The sequence below is a fragment of the Rattus norvegicus genome, chromosome 17 (assembly GCF_021556685.1).
Source record: "Rattus norvegicus strain SHRSP/BbbUtx chromosome 17, alternate assembly SHRSP_T2T, whole genome shotgun sequence".
In the NCBI taxonomy this organism is placed as follows: domain Eukaryota; kingdom Metazoa; phylum Chordata; class Mammalia; order Rodentia; family Muridae; genus Rattus; species Rattus norvegicus.
The window spans coordinates 73,007,573-73,031,395 of NC_141550.1; the positions used below are offsets into that span (position 1 = coordinate 73,007,573).

At 40.5% G+C, this 23,823-nt stretch overlaps 1 protein-coding gene and 1 long non-coding RNA gene across 6 annotated transcripts in view; one reads left to right on the forward strand and one right to left on the reverse strand.

The window, feature by feature from the left end:
- Akr1c8 (aldo-keto reductase family 1 member C8) overlaps nucleotides 1–14,007 on the reverse strand; it is a 26,482-nt gene extending 12,475 nt beyond the window's left edge. For 2 of the 3 annotated variants that reach the window (XR_015640908.1, XR_015640907.1), the window contains exons 1-5: nucleotides 13,863–14,007; nucleotides 9,534–9,701; nucleotides 8,261–8,377; nucleotides 7,196–7,273; nucleotides 6,141–6,263 (exon numbers count right to left, since the gene is read on the reverse strand). Coding sequence is in view for 1 of the 3 variants with exons in the window: in NM_001109900.1 (NP_001103370.1) it covers nucleotides 6,141–6,263; nucleotides 7,196–7,273; nucleotides 8,261–8,377; nucleotides 9,534–9,701; nucleotides 13,863–13,949 (573 nt within the window). In the remaining 2 variants the exon portion in view is untranslated. 3 annotated transcript variants of the gene reach the window in all.
- LOC120097737 (uncharacterized) lies at nucleotides 11,115–23,436 on the forward strand. 3 transcript variants are annotated; one of them, XR_015641798.1, is made up of 8 exons: nucleotides 11,115–11,498; nucleotides 13,461–13,581; nucleotides 13,679–13,786; nucleotides 15,622–15,788; nucleotides 16,201–16,542; nucleotides 17,729–17,852; nucleotides 19,645–19,761; nucleotides 21,468–23,436. It is a non-coding gene; the product is annotated as an uncharacterized LOC120097737 (long non-coding RNA). The 3 variants fall into 3 exon arrangements; XR_015641797.1 differs by lacking the exons at nucleotides 11,115–11,498; nucleotides 19,645–19,761; nucleotides 21,468–23,436 and adding an exon at nucleotides 13,223–13,274 and having other exon boundaries at nucleotides 17,729–18,065; XR_015641799.1 differs by lacking the exons at nucleotides 11,115–11,498; nucleotides 13,461–13,581; nucleotides 13,679–13,786 and having other exon boundaries at nucleotides 15,495–15,788.
- Nucleotides 23,437–23,823: the final 387 nt, after the last annotated feature.

Genomic DNA, 23,823 nt, shown 5'->3' on the forward strand with positions numbered 1-23,823 from the left:
GTGCATTGTTGTGAAACTGTAATCACAGTGCTAGAAACCCTAAACCAGGGCTGGAGAGGTGGCTCAGCGGTTAAGAGCACTGACTGTCGCTTGCCTAGGAAGCGCAAGGCCCTGGGTTCGGTCCCCAGCTCAGAAAAAAAGAACCAAAAGAAAAAAAAAAAAAAAAGAGCACTAACTGCACTTCCTAAAGGTCCTGAGCTCAAATACCGGCGACCACGTGGTGGCTCACAACCATCTGAAATGGGATCTGAAGCCCTCTTCTGGTGTGTCTGAAGACAGCTACAGTGTACTCACATACAGTAAATAAATAAATCTTATTTTTTTTAAGTTTTTTTTTTAAATCTTGAAAGAAAAAAAGAAAGAACAAAAGAACGAAAGAACGAAAGAGAGAAAGAAAGAAAGAAAGAAAGAAAGAAAGAAAGAAAGAAAGAAAAGAAGAAAGAAAGAAAGAAAACAAGCCAGCCTAAGCCAGAAAAATCTCAAGCCTTATTTAGTTTAGCCTGGACTGTGTACCCAGACTACAACTCAAAAACTGAAAGCAGAAACAAAATGAAAATCAAAATGCGATACACCCACATATGTATGTGCTCCCCCTCCCCCGGATTTTAATATTCTAAAACTAGATTCCTAAAGGCAGCTAAAGCAAAAGATACTAAAACCTGGATCACCTTTTGTATGATTATCAGAATATTTTTAAGACTATCAAAATTTTATAATAACCATTCACGTAGTGTTCTTGATCTCTGTGTGGTGGCAGGGTTTTCTCTGGTCCGATCTATTCGGTGTTTTGTGAGCTTCTTGTATGATCTTAGGCCTCTCTTTCTTGAGGTTTGGGGAATTCTGCTCTATCATTCTGTTGAAGGTATTTTCTAGGCCTTTGAACTGGGAGTTTTCTTCTTCTATTCCTATTATTCTTAGGTTTGGTCCTTTTCATAGTGTCCCAATTTTTCTGGATGTTTTGTGTCAGGAACATTTTAGCTTTAGCATTGTCTTTGACCAACATATCAATCTCTTCTGCCATAACGTCTATGCCCGAGACTCCTCCATCTCCTGTATTCTGTCGGTGATGCTTGTATCTGTTGCTCTGTTCTTTCCCTAGGTTTTCCATCTCCAGGATTCCCTCAGTTTGTGTTTTCTTTATTTCTTCTATTTCCATTTTCAGGTCTTGAACAGTTTTATTCATTTGCTTCGCCCTTTTGATTTTATTTTTCTGTATTTCTTTATATTTACAACCATTTCCTCTTCGAAGACCTTCACCTGTTGGACTGTATTTTCCTATGTTTTGTTAAGGGATTTAGTCATTTCCTCTTTAAAAGTCTCTATCACCTTCATAAGATTTGATTTAAGGTCATTTCCTTGTGGTTCCGTTGTGTTACAATATCCAGGGCTTACCGTGGTAGGATAGCAGGGCTCTGGTGGTATCATTTTGCCCTGGCTTTTGATTATGTGCTTATGCTGGCCTCTGGATGATAGATAGCGTTGATTGTCCCTGATGGTAACCGGCTTCCAGAGATGCAGGCAGAGCTGGTGGTCCTTGATGACTACAGGCCTCTACGGTTGCCTAAGTAACCATTCGTGACTGCAAGTATTGGGAAGGGGTTTTTGTACCAGTTTCGACATGTGTATGTTTTATTTGTTTGTTTTTCGTAGCTTTGATGGTGTAAGGCCTTGTACATGCAATGCAAACAATCTACCACAGAGACACTTTTCCAGCACCTCGAGTGTCTTTCAAATAGTTGTGTGGATTAGGATCTGTACGCTGGCTCACCCTTCCCTCCCTCTTTTTGACCTGCCATCTGTTCGCACCACTTTGTAGCCATGTATGTTAGGCTCCACCTGAACTCAGGCACCAAACCCATCTATTGTTTCCTATTCCTCTTGGAATAGAGGTCTGCTGCAAGATCCCGTTCGTTCTGACTTAGCCTCTTCCGACACTTTTGCGTCCTGTGGTTTCCATGTATCGTTTTCCCTCAGCCTAACACACAGTCCCTGTTCCATCTCCTGGCCAGAAGCTCTTGCCATGTTTACTGTCCTGTCCTCTGCCTTTCCTTTCCTTTTTTTCTGTTCCTATTTTTCTTCTTTAACTGTGGAGTCTATTAAATGTTTGTTGCTCAACTGCTCCTAAACACGATGTCTGTCCTGCAATACCTGATGTACTCAGGGTTGTTCCCATCGGAGAAAAGCGATTTTTCCCCTCCCAACAGAAATAAATGACCACTCCATAGTTAGCCTTTACCCTAGTGGCTAGACTTACATTCATTCATTCATTTTTAATATAACAAAATAAAATATAAAACAAAAACTAGACTGACCAACAGAAGTAGCCCAAGGGAGGGCACAAGAATCAGAGACCCACTTGTTTGCACACTCTGGAATCCCATAAAAGCTCGACTGGAAACCATAATGTAAGCACAGAGGACATAGTGCAGACCTGTGCAGGCCCTGTGCAAGCTACCTCAGCCTCTGTGAGTCACAGGAGCTTTGCTCATGATGATTTAGAGGGCCTTGTTTACTTACTGTCGTCTACCTCATCTGGGAGAGGCAGGTGAAATCAAGGAACACTTGAGGGGTAATATGGGAACCTAATAGAGTGGAGCCTTCATGTATAAATAAAGCAAAATTTTATATATATTAATTTATATTTATATATAAAACATACATGTATGAATATATAAATAATTAATAATGTAATTATATATAAAGTACATATAATACAATCTATGTTTATTATATTACATATATTTATTATACATTGTATATATATTATATTTACATATGTTGAATATTTATTATTTATTATATATTACACAAAATATGCCATTATTAATAATATATTCTATTATGGGGTATTAATAATGTAGTTACTATTGTAATAATACAACATTAATAATATTAACATATCATATTATATATTACTATACAGCTTTTGCATGGCTAAGAACGCCATCAATAGGACAAAACAGCAGCCTACAGAATGAAAAAAGATCTTCCCCAACCCTACATGTGACAGAGAATTAATATCTAAAAGACATCAAAAGCTCAAGTAGTTAAAAACCAACAAACCAAATAACCCAATTAAAAAATGGCATACAGAGCTAAACAGAGAAATCTCTAATGACTGAGAAGCACATAAAGAAATGTTCAACATCCTTAGTCATCAGGGAAATACAAATCAAAACAACCCTGAGATTCCACCTCACACCAGTCAGAATAACTAAGATTTAAAAAAAAAAAAAACAAAACAAAACAAGCAACAGCACATGCTGGCGAGGATGTGGAGCAAACGGAACACTCCCCCATTGCTGGTGGGAGTACAAACTTGTACAATTACTCGGGAAATAAATTGAGTGGTTTCTCAGAAATTTGGGGATAATTTTATCTCAAGACCAGTGCTGGGCATACGCCCAAAAAATACTCCACCATACCACAAGGACACTTACTTGGTCAACTATGCTCATAGCTTTATTTGTAGCAGCCATAAACTGGGAACAACCCAGAAGTCCCTCAGCCAAAGAATAGATAAAATGAGGTTCATTTACACAATGGAATGCTACTTGGATATTAAAAACAAGGAGATGATGAAATTTGCAGGCAAGTGGATGAAATTAGAAAATATCATCCTAAGTGAAGTAACACAAACACAAAAGAACATGCACGGCACATACTCACTTATAAGTGAGTGTTAGCCATAGAATACAGGATACCCAGGCTACAATCCACAGACGCAAAGAAGCTAAATAACAGGTGGGCCCAAGGCAAGATGGTTGAATCTTACACAGAAGGGGAAACAAAATAGTCATTGGAAGTGGATAAAGGAAAGAAACTCAGTAGGAGAGGGGAGGGGGGAGGGGTGATCAAATGTAAGGAGAGCCAGAGAGAGAGAGGAGAGAGAGAGAGAGAGAGAGAGAGAGAGAGAGAGAGAGAGAGAGAGAGAGAGAACAAACTAGGAGAGCAAGGAGAATGAACAGAAGTTGGCAGGGAAGGGGGTGGGAGTGTACCAGAGAACTCAGATATGGGAGGCTCCAGGAAGTCTACCAGGGTGACTTTAGCTGAAACTCCTAGCAGTGAGGGATATAGAGCCTGAAGTGGCCACTCTCTGTAGCCAGGGAGAACTCCCAGTGGAGAGATATGAAATGCCAACCTACCCATAACACTTTCAACCCAAAATTTGCCTTGCCTCCAAGAAGTGTAGGTACAAAAATGGAGCAGAGACCGAGGGAATGGCCGACCAATGAGTGGTCCATTGTGAGATCCATCCCATGACCAGAACCAATCCCTGGCACATTAATGATACTCTGTTATGCTTACAGACACAAGCCTAGCATAACTGTCCTTTGATAGGCTCCACCCAGCAGCTAATCAAAACAGATGCAAAGACCCACAATCAGACATTAGATGGAGCTTGGGGAGCCTTATGGAAGAGTTGGGGGACGAATTGAGGGATCTGGAATAGGAACTCCACAGGAAGACCAACAGTCAACTCTCCTGGACCCTGGTGGGCTCACAGAGACTGAACCAACAACCAAACAGCATATGTGGGTTGGACCTAGTTCCTGCTTCCCCTGTACATATGTATCTCATGTGCAACTTGATCTTCATACAGGGACTGTCTGTGACTCTGTTGCCTGCCCATGGATCCTTTTCCCCTAACTGGAATCCTTGTCAGGCCTCAGTGGGAAAGGATGTGGCAGGGTGGGTTGGTACCCAAAGGGACCTTCCCATTTTCAGAAGAGAAGGGGAGGGAGGAAAGGGGAGGGATTCTGTCAGTAAGAGGACAGAGGGCTATAAAATGAATGCATAAATAGATTAATGGAAAAAATTAAGTATATATTATTATTTAATATATAATAAATATTATACATTATATAATACATAGTATATATTTTATATGATTATATATTATACAGTATATAGTACACTATTATATACTATATATAGTATACACTATATACTATATATATTACATATATTATCTTGCTCCTCACAAACTGACAGCAAGGCTAAAAACAATACACACACAACTCACTGAACATGGAGAAGTCAAGCCGGTACCTACATAGAGGCTTCACCCCTATATTCCAGTATTTTGTTCCAGGGAGGTACTCTGCATACTACCAAAGGAGAAATGTAAACACCAACCTAGCTACAATCCCTTTGTTCTACAGTGGTATCCCACCTGTAAGATATACTGGTGCAGTGATGGTACAAAATCTTGTGAAAGTAACCAAGCAGTGTGTGATCTGACTTAAGACTCATGCCATGAGATGGAACCCATACCAGACACTGCTTGAATGACCAAGAACCTGAGACTAGATAGCCCAGGGACCTAAGGTAAATCCAAAAAATACTGAAGAAAGAGGAAGAAAGAAAGAAAGAAAGAAAGAAAGAAAGAAAGAAAGAAAGAAAGAAAGAAAGAAAGAAAGAAAGAAGAAAGAAAGAAAGAAAGAAAGAAAGAAAGAAAGAAGAAAGAAAGAAAGGAAGAAAGGCAGGCGAGGGGAGGGAAAGGAAAAGAAAGGAAAAGAAAAGAAGAAATAAGATGTAGAGATAAAAAGACTCCTAATAACATTCTGCTATACTCGTAGATCGGACCCTTGTTCAACCACCATCAGAGAAGCTTCCTCTTGCAGCAAATGGGAACAAATACGGAGACGCACAGTCAGACATGATGCAATGACTGAGAGATCTTGGAACCCATGGGTCAAAATGGGATATTTCCATCAAGTCCTTTCCCTCAGAGCTCAAGGAAGCCAAAGGAGAGGAGGAAGAAAGAGTTTAAGAATCCTTTTCATTACCACAGGATGGGAGAACCCGTCCATCCTGTGCCCTTAATGACCATCCATGAGGCAGCGACACAAAACATTGGTACATCTATCCCTAACCACCTTGAGCTTCGAACTAACAGATGCTTTCAACACATCTTCACCTGGGTGTCTCATAGAACCCTCAGGTCCACGCGGGATTTAGAGGGCCTTGTTCTTAACACTCTAGTTAACCTGAACCATCACTGATATTTCCTGTCTCAGGGCAAATAGTCATGATCCAATTAGCTAATTCGAAACAGAAATTTAAGAAGCATTGAGTATGGAAGAAGCTTGGGAAGAATAAAGGTAAGGGATGGCCAAGGTGGACTAAGAGCTCACCTGGTTGCAGGTGGGTTTGTATTTCAACCCTGGTTTGTTCAGAATCAGTTCCAGCTGTTTGTGGTTGAAATTGGACACCCCTATAGACTTGGATAGACCTGCGTCCTTACACTTCTCCAGTGCCTAGGGAGAAAGAAAACATGTATCATATTCTGTTCTTTGGTGTTTCTCCTTGAACATTTTTTGAACACTTATATAACGATTTCAGCTTCTCAAAGTGATGTTGTCACTTGAACATAGCCTTGACTAATGCTCTCACCTGCTATGAATATGTACTTGTCTGCTCGTTCAATAACGTGCACATGGAGAACAGCAAATACAAGTCCCCTTTTACCTCCCTCCACATCTATTTTGATGCCAGACATGCAATGATTTCTTCAATAAATGCCATCATAGTCAAAGACAAAGAATTCACAGATCTTGCGCTAGTACAAAACATGTTGTTATATTTTTCCTATAATGTCGAAAACTCTATATGAGATAGGATGCATAATTGCGTGTTTCATTCTCAAGTATAGCTTGCTCTGTACTAAGGCAGATTACGCTTCTCTACACTTGTGTTTCTCTGTCCTGGAGTAGTGTTGTAACCCTTGAGTTTCTTTCTGTTGACCACCTTTATCCGGCTTCTATCTTTGATCAGCTCTATCAGGCAAAGAAATTACAACATCAAACTATAATTGAGATTAAAAATTAAAGTCATGCTACACAACTCTTACTTTACAGCTGAGATTACAGTAATAGAGAAAGGTTTGTTTACATCCCAACCACAGTTTCCCATCCTTCACTCCCTTCAGTTCTTCTCCCCCACCTCCCCTCTCCCCAGATCTACTCCTCTTTTATTTCCCTACACAAAAGAGCAGTCCATCCAGACATATCACCCAAACATGGCATAACAAGTCACAATAAGACTGGGCATTATGATATGTCTTAGGTTTGTCAACTAACAGAAAAAAAACTCTCCTGATTATTTAGATTGAAAAAAAACCCTTCTAATTATTAATTAATTTGTTTCTACCCTGCCCATAATTCCTTGGGCATTACACAGCAGTACATACCTCCCAAGTATCACGAATGTCCACTGTATCAAAAATGAATTTTCCATTAGCATCCTTTGGCAGAAGTTCCTCTCCAGGCTAGAATGAGGAGAATAGAGAAGCTAACAAATATTTTCCATAATAGTCAATTTCTAGTTCCTAATGTGCTAAACTTACCCAACACTCAGGAGATTATATTAATCACTTTGTGTGTATTGTGCATATGTGTCTGTAAAGGGAGATGCGGGAGAAAATTGAATTTATCTAAGAGATTATAGCAGAACATCTTTCCCCTTGATTGCCTCCACTTTCTTTCCCCTTCCCCCTTCCCCCCTACTAAGAAGTCCTAAACTTGATCAATTATGAGAGCTCCTTCAACAGAAATTTATTTCATATCCCAAAAACAGAATGATGTTAAGGCTAGAACTTAGGATGTTAATCATGAGGTTTTTCTCCACTTTGTGATAGTCAATTCTGAGTTAATGAGTCTACCAGATGTAATCAACAAACATGTACCATGATAGAAAGAAAGAAAGAAAGAAAGAAAGAAAGAAAGAAAGAAAGGAAGGAAGGAAGGAAGGAAGGAAGCCACAAGGCCCAAAGGAGCCCAATCCCAAATTGAACCCAAATTCCGATCCCTTTGTCTTAGTGTCAAAGGTACACATAGGCAAGAACATTCCCTAAGAAGGTGGAGAAAGCCCAGACTCTTAATCACTTAGACAAACTCCACTGAAGAAAAAAATATGTGGTAAGAAACCTAATATAGTATTACTAACCAATTCAATGTTTAATACAAATATTTGTCAGTTAAAAAAAAAGAAGGTGGAGAAGCCTCTAGAGTCTCAGCTGTTTCCACATTTGGGGAACTCTGATAGCTAAAAGGCAGTGAAGTCCTCAAACTTCAACCTTTCAGAATACTAGAGGTTGGGCGTTAAGAAGTTCCACCTGTGGGTCACTCAGCTGTCATGGAGAGTCATAAGCATTTACCTCAGATACAGATTGATGCATCTCTCTTGAGGAGAGCTCAGAAAAACTCACTGGTCTGACATAATACAACAGTCAAAGGCATAAAAATCTAAAACTGACCTTCATAGCAATCGGTATATGAATAATGCAGAGATCCACATAATCCAGCCCAAGTTTCTTCAGCGATCTCTCCAGGCACTGACGTACCAACTCTGGTCTAAGGAAAGTAATCCAAATCTGCAATTTCCAAACAAAATTATACTTTATAATGAAAGGATAGGGATGCTCTATCGTGGTCTTGGCTCAGCTAAGAACAGCTGGAGCTAAATGTTTAGTGATCTTTTATTTAAAAAAATCTCAGATAATATATTTTGATCATGATTTTATTATCACCCAACTTTTCCCAGATCCTCCCCCATAACCCTGCCCAGGTTTATGCTGCTCTGTGTAGAGCACATCGTCAATAGAGTATTAACATTTACTTCAATGGTGACAAAGTGAAGGACTTTAACAGGATCTAGAAAACAACCAACTTAAGTATTTTGAGATTTAGAAGCTTGGGTCTCAAAGAAATGAAGAAATGATGGGCTACTGGGGATGGAGTCACTGTCCTTAGTAAGTCCAGAACAAACTCCAAGAAAGCCAATCTAAAAACAAGTTGTCACCAGTGTTGATAAGGAGGAGACATCATTAGGACCTCAGCTCAGATCATGTCACGAGTGATCTGAGAGAATGTGACAAATTTCAGTCTAGTCAGTGCTGATTTGAAAAATGATTTTTCCCTTTGTGAATCTCAATAGCATGTAGTAATAATCTCTTTAAGAAATAGTTACTACCTAGGAAGCGCAAGGCCCTGGGTTCGGTCCCCAGCTCCGAAAAAAAAAAGAACCAAAAAAAAAAAAAAAAGAAAGAAATAGTTACTCAGATTCCAGAGAGGCCAGATAATCCAACAGAACTGTTTTCTTATTTTAAATCTAAACAGTGTCTGATACTCAAAAACACTGAGTAGCTATATTCCACATTTAATACAAGTTAGAGCAAAGGAAAATTTTTCTTTTTTAATTTTTTTCATTATGGGTGTGTGTGTGTGTGTGTGTGTGTGTGCGCGCGCGTGCACTCTTCTGTATGTGCACATTCATGGATACCACAGATGTAAAGAATATCACAGATATCAAGAATTACTTCTTTTCTACCATGCACATCCCAAGGGTCAAAGGTTGCCAAGCATAGCAACCCGCATCTTTTCCCACTGAATCATTTTGCTGGCCCTTATATGATGGGTCTTTGCAATAAAGAAATTATGCAAATTGATACCAAAATGATGGTTTCTCCCTCCCCAGTAATATATCTAAATTGGCAGTGGCCTCCAAACATTCTGGCCCCAAGTGTGCACCTTGGTGGTGTAGAATAAATCCTCCCTCTTCACAGTCCCATCAGCCATCTTGTCTCGGAGGGCCTGTCCAACTTCTTCCTCATTTTGATAGAAGTATGCTGCATCTATGTGACGGAAACCCACATCAATGGCTACTTTTGTGGCCTCGGCAGCCTTGCTCTTTGGAATCTATGAAACAAGAATAGGGAAGGTTGGGGATGTGGCCAATTAACAAAAAACCATTTATCTCTTCATAGTATGTTCTCCGAGTTGCTGCCAGTGCCATGGTTGATCTTTTTTGATGACGAAAACCCTGATAATAGACTTGCAATCTATCTGAAGATACAGACTACAACAAGACTAACTTCTAAATCATGACTAAATGGATTAGTGATATAGGATTCACGTGAAGCATGCGAGTGCAAGTTTCACTCGATAAAGATCAGCTGTGGGAACTAGCTAGCAGGAAAGCAAGCACAATGGAAGAAAATTTCTAAGGCACCCAGGAACAGGACAGGTGTACATACTCACAGGTATGGTTGGGGTGACAGCTGAAAACTAGCTCCTATTACCCATCATTCCCAATTTCCACCCAAATAGGCTCTTTAGTTCATGCAAGATTATTTTATACCCTTCGTTTTTTCCAGTCCTTGCAATCAGCACTTATACAATAAGCATTTACTGAGTGGCCTCTTTTTGCCTAACACTATGCTAGATTCTCAAGTCCTGGATATTTTTCCATAAACAAAAGGACTGCTTCCCCTTCTTTTAAGAGGTATTTGAGAAGAGGGTGGAGAAGGTGATTAATACACAAGGAAGTATGAAAAGTGGGTATGGTAGCCCACAGCCACAATCCTAGGACTTAGGAGGTGGAGAGGCAGGATGATCAGATGGTCAGGATCTCCCTTATCTATAAAGTAAGTCTAGGAACTTGTCACCATCATCATTATCATCACCACCACCACCACCATTATAACACTGCTGTCTATACATGCTTCAAATACCTCTATCTTATTGTGAAAGCCACACAGCAGTGGATCTTTAACTGTTGAAGACTCCTACCATTGCCAAGATGAATTTTAATACCAAGTAGAAGTTTAATCGTAAGGGGTTGGGGATTTAGCTCAGCGGTAGAGCGCTTGCCTAGCAAGCGCAAGGCCCTGGGTTCGGTCCCCAGCTCCAGAAAAAACAAAACAAAACAAGAAGTTTAATCGTGAACACTGGATTTGTTAGTTATCGATTTATAATTATATAAAAGAATATGCATAAATTTATATCATACATTATGTTGGTAAATATTCATAGGCTCTTAAAAGCTCATTGAGAAGCTGGCTCTGGAAGCAGACTTTCCTCTCCCCTAACTTCAGACCCAAGTATGTTCGTGTTAATTCTTCTCCAAGACTCTCTGCCCCAGGTCAGGTTGACCCACTGGCTTTGTACCATGAAGAGGGAAAAACTCAAGTGGTATTGAAAACATGTGTCTTAAAAACGGCTAGAATATAAATCATTCCTGTCAGAAGTGACTGTTGTTTATCCCATGATATGAAAACAAACCACTACTTGGAGAAGGACGAGAGGAAGTAGAAGAGGAACAAGAAGAGAGAGGAGGAAAAGGAACAAGAGGAGGGGGAAGAGGAGGAGGAGGAGGAGGAGGAGGAGGAAGAGGAGGAGGAGGAGGAAGAGGAGGAGGAGGAGGAGGAGGAGGAGGAGAAAAGAAGAAGAAGAGGAGGAGGAGAAAGATGTGACACTGACATGAAGGGTCAGTCATGGGAAGTTCATTCATGAAAAAAGAAAGCTAAATCAGGAACTCCAACTTACCACCTTGACTTCTCCAGTGGATTCCTGCTGGATGCTGCAGGCATCCAATTTGATGTCATCTCTATCTGCTGCTTTTTGTTCAGTTACTTGGAAGCCTCACCTAAGAGGGTACTTCATTCTGCCCAGGAGGGAACTACAACAGGGAAATTCCAGCTGGCTGCCTCAATGGTACTCTCAGAGTTCATTTCTACTAGATGTTTGTCAACCCCCTGATTTAATAATGTTTTACTACATATTTGTTTCTATTTCCTCTTCATAATTCTTTCTTTTACTTTTGCCTGTAAATACTTAGTAAATTGCTCACTCAGAACCAAAAGTATGGCCATCATAGGTGATATTCCAGACCAGTAAAATGGGTATATTTATTCCTTTTTATTCACTCTACTAAACACTAGTTTGTTTATTCTACGATTTGTTTACTGACAAAAATTGACCCACTATTTTTGCATGAAGGAAATTTATATGAGTCTGTCCCTTTGCGCACATCAAAACTGGGAGGATTGAAGAGCAGGATGCTAGATTAATACCCAAAAAAAACACAGTGAGAGAGTAGCAGATGCCCAGAGAGCTGACAACTACCTACCTGACCCACTACAAGGACCACACCTCACTGAGATCCTGTTGGGAGGCAAAGTCAGGACAATAATATTTACAGATTTTCCTCGAATTTCAATCAGTGTATATTTTAATGATTTAATCTGCTATCCTGTGTTTGTGTTCCTCCCAGGAAACAAACTTGGCTGGACAAATGAAGTCACAAGACACACAACTTGGCAGGCTTTTGTTCCAGCAATGACCCATAGAAGGTCATTGGTGGAGTTAGAGTCACAGACAGGATAAAAACTTCTACTAGATTGTGAGGGAAGCTTCTGTTTGTTCCTTTCTATTTCTCAAAGGCATGTGCTACCTTTACTTTTGTAAGTGAGGGCATTATGAAATGCTTCTGTTCTGTTCCCTGAGACACAGGTTTGTCTTTGACAATAGTAACAGATGTTGGCTAAAAGCTACAGAACATACTATATGCTTAAATCTATCACAAAGGATCAATATACCATTGTAAATAAGCTGGTTCTATCAGATGCTAGTATTTTATCATCCTTCCACCAACATTGAGTATCTTGATATCTTTGTCATTTGGAGACAAACCTTCCTAAGCCACCCCCAAAGCTTCTATTTCCTGTGACTAAACTTTGATACTTTGAATTCACTGAAATGAGCTGTTGAACGGGTATATAATGTGTTTGATAAGAAGTGTGACCGAACCCCCATTGTTACTTTATGTTTTGTAAGTCTTCAATACTAATCTATGAATAGAATGACTGTAGCCTATCATAGACATTTTTTTAAAGTTTGACTGCACTCTAAATAGGTATCTTTATGCCTGCTTATAAATGCATCTCTCAGTCTTCATCAAAGAAACCTTGTTTTTCCATTAACAGTGACTAATAACAAGACCCACAACTAGTCAAAGTTGAATGTCTAGGTTTCTGTGAAATACTTAGCCATAAATGGAATATCTATTTCTTACCATGTCTTAAAGAGGCTCAGAGAACATCATAGGAAAGGAGGAAGAAAAATAGTAAGAGCTACAGGTTAAGGGAACAGGAAAACTACCATATACGTGTCTTCTGGATGTGACAGAACCCCTAGTATTCAGGAGCTGACAGCAGCTGTGGTTGTCTGTGCAAAGCTTGAACAAGTCACTACTGCAGCATGCACAGAGGATGGGATGACAAGACCTCACCCCTACCTAAACTGCTACTGACAGTTGATGGCTTCTTGGAAAGAGAGAATCTATTTCCTTCAGGCATATGACCCCAAATAGGTTGGCCATGTTCTATTTATAGAAATTTAATCAGTATTAATGGACTGGGTTATTAAAACGAAAGGCCATGATGTTTGGAGGAAGATGTGAGAATGTCTGAGAAGAGTTAGAGGTATGAGGTGAGTCATGGCTATGGCCAAAATATGTTGCGTACATGTATAAAACTTTAAAAACCTGTTCAAAGAGTTGAAACTCTCTAACAAATATATCTTTGTCTAAAACAAACAAAAGCAAATGAACAAACAAAAAACCTCATAGCAAAACTGTTATCCAATGTCTCCACTGTTAGCCATTTTCTCCCATAGCTATTTACCATGGGAATGTCTAGCCAAGAGCAAAATGCTGGAGAAGAGCCTGAGCTTTCGAAGCTAAGAATGCAAAGGTTAATAAGAATACTTACATCAGGGATTCAATGCACTCAACCATGTAAGTACTCAAAATATATGGTAAGCATCAAGATTTGTTGGGAAATTATACTAACAAAATGAAAAATAGTCCACTAACAGAATCATCTACTTCCAAGTCTACAGAACTAACATCTTGTCATCTCGCCACGTACTGAAGGTGATCACCAAGCATTAACGGAAGCAAGCTGTGTGCAGTCAAAGAAAAGTGCAGAATCATCTATCAGGTACAGGTCTCCTGCCTTCTTACTTGCTTCCAGAGTAGGTAGTTTCCAGCCCTGTGGTTCCAAAATATCCACTTACCTCTTTAGAAGCAAATGTGCCAAACCCAAGCACTGGCATCAAGTTTCCATCATTCAGCTTCACTGAACGACTATGTTTGAGATCCATGATATCCACAGCCCAGTCGATTAGACTGTGCCCTTTCTTCCCTTGACTAACCTGAGCTGAATACAAAGCAAGGCTCCAGCACTCTTTATTTCTGTCAAGATGGGCGGGGTCAAGATTACAGAGGTTCTAAAATAAAGTTGGAGTGAGTCCATTGACTTTCTTGTAATCCCTTCATGACTCTGCAGAAATATCTTAAGGGAAACACACAGAGAAAGTTCACATGTTAGAAGATGCTGGATTTTTCAGCACCTAAACTAAAAAGCTAACTGACAGTCTACCTCTGATAATTAATTACACCAGACTTACATTATAAGATATAAAATTATCACCACGGTGTTTGTTTCTAAACATGAATTCTGCTACAGAACCTGTTCCTTTCCTCACCCTCTGTTTGTTTTATGAATCACTTCAAAAATTACATTATAGAATTTCTCAAAGAGAATTTGATGTCTGGGCCCAAGCTCCTAGAATATCAAAATTCCTTTGGAATCTTCACCTTTAATTTCATTATTTTCCTCTCTGTCGTAAGTCTTCATTCAAAATTCAGACTCTCTCTATTTTGCTTCTTTAATGGATAGAGCTCTGTCTTGTTGCCTTTGTTGAAAATTGTTGAAATAGTTGCCTATTTCCAGAAGAGCCTACTCTCCCCCATCACAGTCGCTATTAACCTAGTATGTACTTTTGCTCATTATGTGCAGCATATGTACATGAGCCTCCGGTTCCTCATGACTCCCACAGGCTTGTTATGAGTTATATTCTAAAGTAATTCAAAAACTCAGCTAGGATCAGAAAACCCTAAACAGCACTTTGCTTGGGGTCCCAGTTGTGTCAAACTTCCTTGTCTTGAAATTCTACAAGTGCTTTTCCAACAGCATTATAATCTGTCTTGTTATTTCAGTCCATCCCCATTGCTTGGTAGGGGATTAATCCTTTTTTTTCTTCATCAGAATGTTTATTAAAAATATAGACTGTGCTTAAAGTCATTGTGGGTGTATGCTGACTTCCAAACAGATTCTTCACAAGTAACACTTTGAACAGAAGTCGTAAACAGAAATGACTATTCATCCTTTTGTTGTGTATTATATGCCAGCATAAATTTAATGAGCACACACTTTGTCTTTCCTTTGGTTCAACTATGAAACTAAACACAAATAACGCTCTGTTCCATGAAATGCTGGACACTAGTATAGCCCTGACCACAGAATAGTGGTCACCAAAGAAGAAAAGGCTCATCCTAGACACAAGAAAAATCCAGTAGATGAGCCAGTCTATTGTGAAGATGGACAGAATGAGGATTTGCGTCCCTCTTCACAGTGAATCATAACACTCTTTCTAGGTGAGCAAGAAGCCGTCACCTAAGGTAGACAGATGTACGGTCCATGCCTACATAGTTTCTATTTTTCTCTTTCAACTTGGAGGTTAGAAGAAAAACCTACCAGAAGAAGCAAGAAACCAAAAGCATTCTGTGCTTTCCTATGGCAAATTCCTGATAAAAGGCTAAAGGGTAGAAAGCACTGAGTCCCACAGAAATCAAAGCCAAAAGCCAGGAGAAAACTTCCATGATGAAATGTCACACTGTCTTCACCTTGCTCGTGTCTTGCATGCTGATTACTGTCGCTCAGAGATAGCGACACGGCTGTGGGGACCATTGATCACTTGCCTCCCTTGACAGCTGGCGTGGCACCTTCTGACACTCTGGACGCTAGATCTGAAGAAGGAGGCTTTCAGGACACATCCAGCTCTAATCTTCTAAATCCTTCTTCCTAAATGTGTGGTGTCTTCAGCAGTAGGGTTTGACCTTCAGCCTCTGGGAGGGGACCACGGCAACAGCAACAGCCGGTATTGTTTTGAGAGTTTCTTGGGCTATCCTGACCTACAGCTTGAAAGGTGGTTCCTCATGCCTGAGAACCGGGCTTTTGTGTATCTATGGTTCTTGTGAGGCACACTATCAGCCGTGTGTGTGTGTGTGTGTGTGTGTGTGTGTGTGTGTGTGTGTAATTTTATATGGTAAATATAAAACAATATGAGTTAAGGCTTTTTAAACAATGTTAGTGTTGTTTGTCCTTTCTCTCCTGTCCCCCTTTCATTCTGTATTGACCCCTCCCCTCTACCTCATTAAAGCTCCAGCCCTGTCGCCCCCTTTACATCATCTGTATCCTGATATTAGTACTGCCCGAGGAGGTGGTCCTGGGTGTACATGGAAGCAGGTTGAGCAAGCTGTGTTCCTCCACGACCTCTGCTTCATCTCCAGGTGCCGACCCTGAGTCCTGCGTGACCTCCCCCTGGGATGGGCCTCTAAGTAAGCTGTATGATGAGTAAACGCTTCCCTCTAAAAGTGGCTTTGGATCATAGCAATGGAAAGCAAACTAGGACAATATTCAATCTTGGAATGTGCCTCAGTTTCTTCATCTGTATAATGGACCCTGTCAACACTTGTCTATATGGTTGCCTTGAGAATTAAATAGATGGATATATTTACTAAAAAAAGAAAAAAGAAAAAAAGAAATGTCACACTGTGTCCAAGCCTCAGAGGACAGGAGAAGTAGGCGAGAGGCTTCTGCCTGACTTAGAGCCTGGAAGACGCTGAGGCAAGGTGAGTTAGGAATATACAAAATTTTACTTAGTCATCTAGCTGTATAGAAGCTGAGAAATCATGAAATGTCATAAGTCCCTGACCATTTTTCCCTTCATTCTGGGTGTTCCTTTTTTGTCGTAGTTTTTCTCTGTGATGCTTATTGCAGTATGAAATGTTCTTGGTTTTAGCTAATTTTAACTCATTATAAGAATTTAAGACATACTTAATGTGTATTTTAAAAAAAAAGGTTGTACTAAGAATCTCAGAAAGACAAATATCATGAGTTCTCTCATCTAAGGCTCCTGATGTTAGATTTCTTTCATAGAGATATGTAAAGTATGATAGATAATCATACTTATCGTATGATTATTCTAAACATATGATACGTACATTTACAGAAATTTAAGATAACTAAAACACAGAATGCTGAAAATCAGACTGAGAGATCCAGCTTTCCCTTGATTAATCAAATAGGTCCGAATTTTTCTTTAGGGAAAAGGGAATGTCTCCCAGTCCACAAGCCACCTAGAAAGAGAGTTTCATAAAGCACAGAAAGAGAAGCTTGCGGTAAAGGCAAGCATTTCAGTCACATCAAGCAACAAGCATAGCAGCCCATCTTCTATCAAGTGATAATGTTGGCTTTGGATGGCACAGCTAACCTCATCTAAAGGGAAAAGAGACCTAAGGAGAGGCATGCCAAAAACCCTTTTCCCAAACTCAGAGGGAGTCAACAATAGTCAGGCTTTATTTACTTCTATGGTCTTACGGAACCTGAGAAACCGTTGAATGCTAATAAGATTAAAGTTTCAGTTAAGCGTGGTTGACTTGAACCCAATAATAGACTTGGAGTCGCCAATACTGTGTTGGTATCTCCAACTGTTGTCATCTATTGTGTGAGTTTAAATCTGTGCCTGCCTGAAGGTCATCTTAAGAATCTGTCCCTAACTCTTTGTCTTTCTCTGTATCCATTGTGTCCATCTGTGTCTAGTTCATTGTTTGGAGAAGGAATAAAAGATACTTTACAGAAAACTCTAGTTTTACAAAGGATTAAGTCACTGACTCCAACTGTCCCCAACTGACCCAGACGATAAACAGTATTACAAACACCACTGTTTACCAAGCAATATCTATATGCTGTGTTTAACATTTATGGTGGATATTCATTTTATAAATTGTTTTCAACTGTTTCTGTTGTTGTTTTCAGCCAATGATTATGAGAACACATGTTCACGACACTGGGGCAGGAACTGGGAAGATACAGAACGTGAGATTACAGCTAAGCACTGGCTTAGGTTGTAAAGTCAAAGTTGATTACTGGGAAATCCAAGGCAAGTAAGGTCGCTTCTTACATTGTTCTCTTAAAGGCAGATTGAATAAACAGGATGGGTGTGCAGGGGTAACAGTCTTACATCTTGAGTGATCTCAAGATTTGTTATTAACTTCCGTTATAAAGTCCAGCGAAGTCCAAGTCTCTTAGAATATGAGCTGGTGTCATGCACTATGTTACCACAGTTAATAACTTCATTAAGATAAAGACTATAAGCTCTCTTTCATTTGTGGCCCCTAGATTTTACATATCTGTATAAAATCCTTCACATGAGGGATCTCTCTGTCTGTGGCATGAAAAGTAGAAGTAAAATGTGCAGGGAGACAGAGGAAATTCATGGGGATGGGAGTGGGGGTGCCTGGAAGAGGGGTCAAAAATGGGGGGGAGGGAGTTTGAGGGAATATTCTCAATATAAAATTATGCACGTAGAAAAACTTTAAACAATGAAAATAGTTTTAAAAACTAGACTAAGCGAAACTTGGGTAAGCAAAACTCTAGGTATCCAGTTCTTTCTCTATTCAATATGTCTACTGAGTCCAATAAGGCCTGTCTTTTACCTATCTACTCTATTAAAGCTGTACCTTGATGTCCTCCTTCTCCTCCCTTTTTCTCCTCCCTCCTCTCAAAATCCTCTAATCAGCCTACCCTATTGTTTATTCTAACTCCAATAAAGCCATCTTCAAGTTCTCCCTTTTGTGGTCTCAAAAATTCATTCAGCAGGATCAACAACGGCAAGATCAACAAGCTACAAAACTGTGTTCCGTTTCCACAGCAAGAAGAGCGACAGAGGCATATTATTGTCAACTTTTAGAATGTCTTGCTCAGACTCCCCAAACCACCTGAAGGTCTCTGGTCATTGCCTTAAATCTTTAGTCACCTCGTATTGCAGAAACCACAGGTCTGGCCTATAAATCCCTTTCTCTGGATTATCTTCTTCCAAATGAGGATGATCACCTGTGAATAGAACTCACTGTGGGCCCTCAATAAGTGATGACAGTGTTAACTCAAATGCCCTTACTAAGGCAGAACTGACATATTAATCAAGCAACCATATTTTGACCAAGGCTGCTTAATCTGGTTACCACTCACCAATTGCCTCAGCTCTTCCTCTGTTTAAACCTGAAGCTCATGTCACTTCTCAGAAGCCAGACTTGGGGTCCACCGGATGCCATTATCTGCTTCTCTCCCGCACTGGGATCACAATAGTAAATCTGTCTTCCTTGCTTTGGGCCGTAATGATTTCGTTCACCGATGTGTTGTAGTAAATCTTTTGGATATCACACAGCTGGGCTTTGTCTTTGCCCCACCTGGGCCCTGGAGATAACCCTGATATGAGCAAAACCTGATCCTAAAGAATGGCGAGAGTAAAGACAAAAGTGTGGATGTCAGGATGGGTAATGGGTTAACGAGCTACGGGCAAGAAAAGAACAAAATCCCATACATATTCCTGAATATGTTAAAACCTTCATTCAAATCCTATCAGGATCTATAAGCGCCAGGAAGACCCTCCCCAAAACTCAACAATCCATGAGTACTTCGCCTTTATAGATTATCTTCATGTTCTAAGTCTATCCATTTTGTCCTCTTGTTCTATTGCCAGTTGTAGGCTATCTGTTATGGTGATCACACACTTTGACAAACTTTACCTGACTGGCTGGGTTCCTTTCATCACTGAAACACATGTAAAAGAACTTCTTGCCATTCATCTGTCTCCTAGTAGTCCAAACTTACAGGCCTACCCCCAAGTTTAAGATATATAGAATGAAAATATTTTCTTTTCTCCTGTGCCTAAGTGAACCATCCTGACGTTCCTGGATGTCCTGGCCCTAGAATTGAGGTCTGACAGGAAATCCTGCTGATTATGGATGCTGGAGGTGCTGTGTACCACAGGATTGCCTGCTACCTGAAAAGTGGGTATCAGACACATGTGCCTGGAGATACAGACAGCTGTGAGGCACCATGAAGGTGCTAGAAATTGAGACAGACAGAGAGAAACACAGAGACACAGAGACACAGAGAGAGGACAGAGAGACACAGAGAGACAGGCACACAGAGACAGAGACAGACACAGACACAGAAAGCACAACAGAGAATTGTTTGACAAGTGACTAACAACTTTTTTCTTGAAGGTCAATCCAAGAAAGAAAATTATTTCCCAGAAAAACTTTCAGGCAAATCAGGCAAATCGGTGTGTGTGTGTGTGTGTGTGTGTGTGTGTGTGTGTGTCCCCTACTGAACCAGGAAAATGACTCTAGGTTTGTATAAATATTTAAATTTCAGATAAGCTTATCTTACTTGAAGTATCCTAGGGCAGTGACTGCCTGAAGTATGGCACTTCAGGATAGGAATCTCATAAAGAAATCATAATTTTATGAAAATAAAATTACATGACTTGTCAGGGTAGGTTTTTTGATCTTGTTGCCAAACAGCTCTGTAACTGGGTGCCTCCCCTGGGGAGTAACCATCTGCACATTTACTGTCTGGCAGAAGCAAGAAACTAAAACCTCACATTTTGAACTGTGTACATAAGAGAGCCGACCAGCCAGAGCTCCCAGGGACTAAACCACTACCCAAAGACTACACAAGGACTGACCCAGGGCTCCAACTGCATAGGTAGCAGAGGATGGCCTTGCTGGGCACCAAGGAAGGAGAAGCCCTTGGTCCTGCCAAGGCTGGACTCCCCAGTATAGGGGAATGTCAGGTGGTGGGGGTGGGGAGGGGAACACCCTTATAGGAGAAGGGGGATGGGATATGGGGCTTATGTCTGGGAAACCAGGAAAGGGAATAACATTTGAAATGTAAATAAAAAAATATCCAATAAATAAATAAATTAAATTAAAAAGAAAAAAAAGGACAGCAAACTAGGAATGGCTTTGAAATCTCAAAGGCCACTACTAGTATTCAGTCTCCTCAGAGAGGCCCCATCTCTGAGACCTCTCCAAACAGTGCTACCAACTGGGAAACAAATGTTTAAATGCCAGAGCCTAGGGGAGATATTACTGGTCAAACTACAACAGCTGGTTGGCAGATTTTGTTTTGTTTTGTTTTGTTTGACTTTTTTGTGCTATCATACAACAAACCCTTTAAGAACATTTTGAATAGAAACTCAGCTATTTTTTTAAGATTTATTTTTGTTTATATGAGTACACTGTTGTTGTCTTCAGACACACCAGAAGAGGACATCGTATCGCATTACAGATGGTTGTGAGCCACCATGTGGTTGCTGGGATTTGAACTCAGGACTTCTGGAAGAGCAGTCAGTGCTCTTAACCACTGAGCTATCTCTCCAGCTGGAGGTTCAGGTATTATTAACTTGCAATTTCTAACTCAAGCTGGGCCAGAAGGCCATACAGAAGACTAATGCTAGCAATGACCACTGAGAATGCAGTCTGAGAAATTAATAAGCACCCTTAAAGAAAGGTGGGGTGCAGGGTTGACTCTGTATGTTGTCATAAGGAAGAGTGTATGCATATTCCAACTACTTACTTGCAAAGTTGAGCCTCCGCTGGTTGCAAAGTGAATAGAGTCTGTGCATGGTGGGCGTGGAGACCCCTCCTCACCTGAATCTTGTGGCCTTGACAATTTTAATGAAGATGTTAATGTGCTCGTCCTGCAGGGTGATGGTCAAATGATCCCAAAGATTTCTACCCTGATCTGTGAAGAAACATGATGACATCACAAATTTCCCATCATGTTAAGCAACCCAGACACCATCAAGAAAAAACTGCATGGTATTGGTACAGAGACAGACAGACAGACCAATGGAATAGAATCGAAGACCCAGAAATGAACCCACATACCTATGGTCACTTGATTTTTGACAAAGGAGCCAAAACCATCCAATGGAAAAAAGATAGCATTTTCAGCAAATGGTGCTGGTTCAACTGGAGGTCAACATGTAGAAGAATGCAGATCGATCCATGCTTATCACCCTGTACAAAGCTTAAGTCCAAGTGGATCAAGGACCCCCACATCAAACCAGACACACTCAAACTAATAGAAGAAAAACTAGGGAAGCATCTGGAACACATGGGCACTGGAAAAAAATTCCTGAACAAAACACCAATGGCTTATGCTCTAAGATCAAGAATCGACAAATGGGATCTCATAAAACTGCAAAGCTTCTGTAAGGCAAAGGACACTGTGGTTAGGACAAAACGGCAACCAAAAGATTGGGAAAAGATCTTTACCAATCCTACAACAGATAGAGGCCTTATATCCAAAATATACAAAGAACTCAAGAAGTTAGACCGCAAGGAGACAAATAACCCTATTAAAAAATGGGGTTCAGAGCTAAACAAAGAATTCACAGCTGAGGAATGCCAAATGGCTGAGAAACACCTAAAGAAATGTTCAACATCTTTAGTCATAAGGGAAATGCAAATCAAAACAACCCTGAGATTTCACCTCACACCAGTGAGAATGGCTAAGATCAAAAACTCAGGTGACAGCAAATGCTGGCGAGGATGCGGAGAAAGAGGAACACTCCTCCATTGTTGGTGGGGTTGCAGACTGGTACAACCATTCTGGAAATCAGTCTGGAGGATCCTCAGAAAATTGGACATTGAACTGCCTGAGGATCCAGCTATACCTCTCTTGGGCATATACCCAAAAGATGCCCCAACATATAAAAAAGACACGTGCTCCACTATGTTCATCGCAGCCTTATTTATAATAGCCAGAAGCTGGAAAGAACCCAGATGCCCTTCAACAGAGGAATGGATACAGAAAATGTGGTACATCTACACAATGGAATATTACTCAGCTATCAAAAACAACGGCTTTATGAAATTCGTAGGCAAATGGTTGGAACTGGAAAATATCATCCTGAGTGAGGTAACCCAATCACAGAAAGACATACATGGTATGCACTCATTGATAAGTGGCTATCAGTCCAAATGCTTGAATTACCCTAGATGCCTAGAACAAATGAAACTCAAGACGGATGATCAAAATGTGAATGCTTCACTCCTTCTTTAAATGAGGAAAAAGAATACCCTTGGCAGGGAAGGGAGAGGCAAAGATTAAAATAGAGACTGAAGGAACACCCATTCAGAGCCTGCCCCACATGTGGCCCATACATATACAGCCACCCAATTAGACAAGATGGATGAAGCAAAGAAGTGCAGACCGACAGGAGCCGGATGTAGATCGCTCCTGAGAGACACAGCCAGAATACAGCAAATACAGAGGCGAATGCCAGCAGCAAACCACTGAACTGAGAGTAGGTCCCCCGTTGAAGGAATCAGAGAAAGAACTGGAAGAGCTTGAAGGGGCTCGAGACCCCAAAAGTACAACAATGTCAAGCAACCAGAGCTTCCAGGGACTAAGCCACTACCTAAAGACTATACATGGACTGACCCTGGACTCTGACCCCATAGGTAGCAATGAATATCCTAGTAAGAGCACCAGTGGAAGGGGAAGCCCTGGGTCCTGCTAAGACTGAACCCCCAGTGAACTAGACTGTTGGGGGGAGGGCTGCAATGGGGGGAGGGTTGGGAGGGGAACACCCATAAGGAAGGGGAGGGGGGAAGGGGATGTTTGCCCGGAAACCAAAGAATTATTATTAAGTATTAAATAAATTTAAAAAAATAAATAAATAAAAAAAATAAAAAAAAAGAAACCCTATTTTGCTTTCTTTGTTGTTGCTGGCGCCATTGTTGTTTGAGACAGGGTCTCCCATAGTAGTCCAGGCTAATCTTGAACTCCCATGATCTTCTGACTTTGGTCTGTCAAATGCTGATATTGACACATTGCACTGTGATGTGTTGCTAAACTTTGGTGCCTTACCCCATCTTACCTCACTGACCTCATGTGGAAGCTAAGCAAGCAAGATTTCTCAACAGAGGGCTTTGTGGAGAATAATTACAATTACATGATTTCTCTGAGGCAAGTATTTAGCTGAAAACTTAATTGTATCATGAAAGCCAGAAATAAATTATACAGTTGCTGAGGCAAAGGTAATACACCCT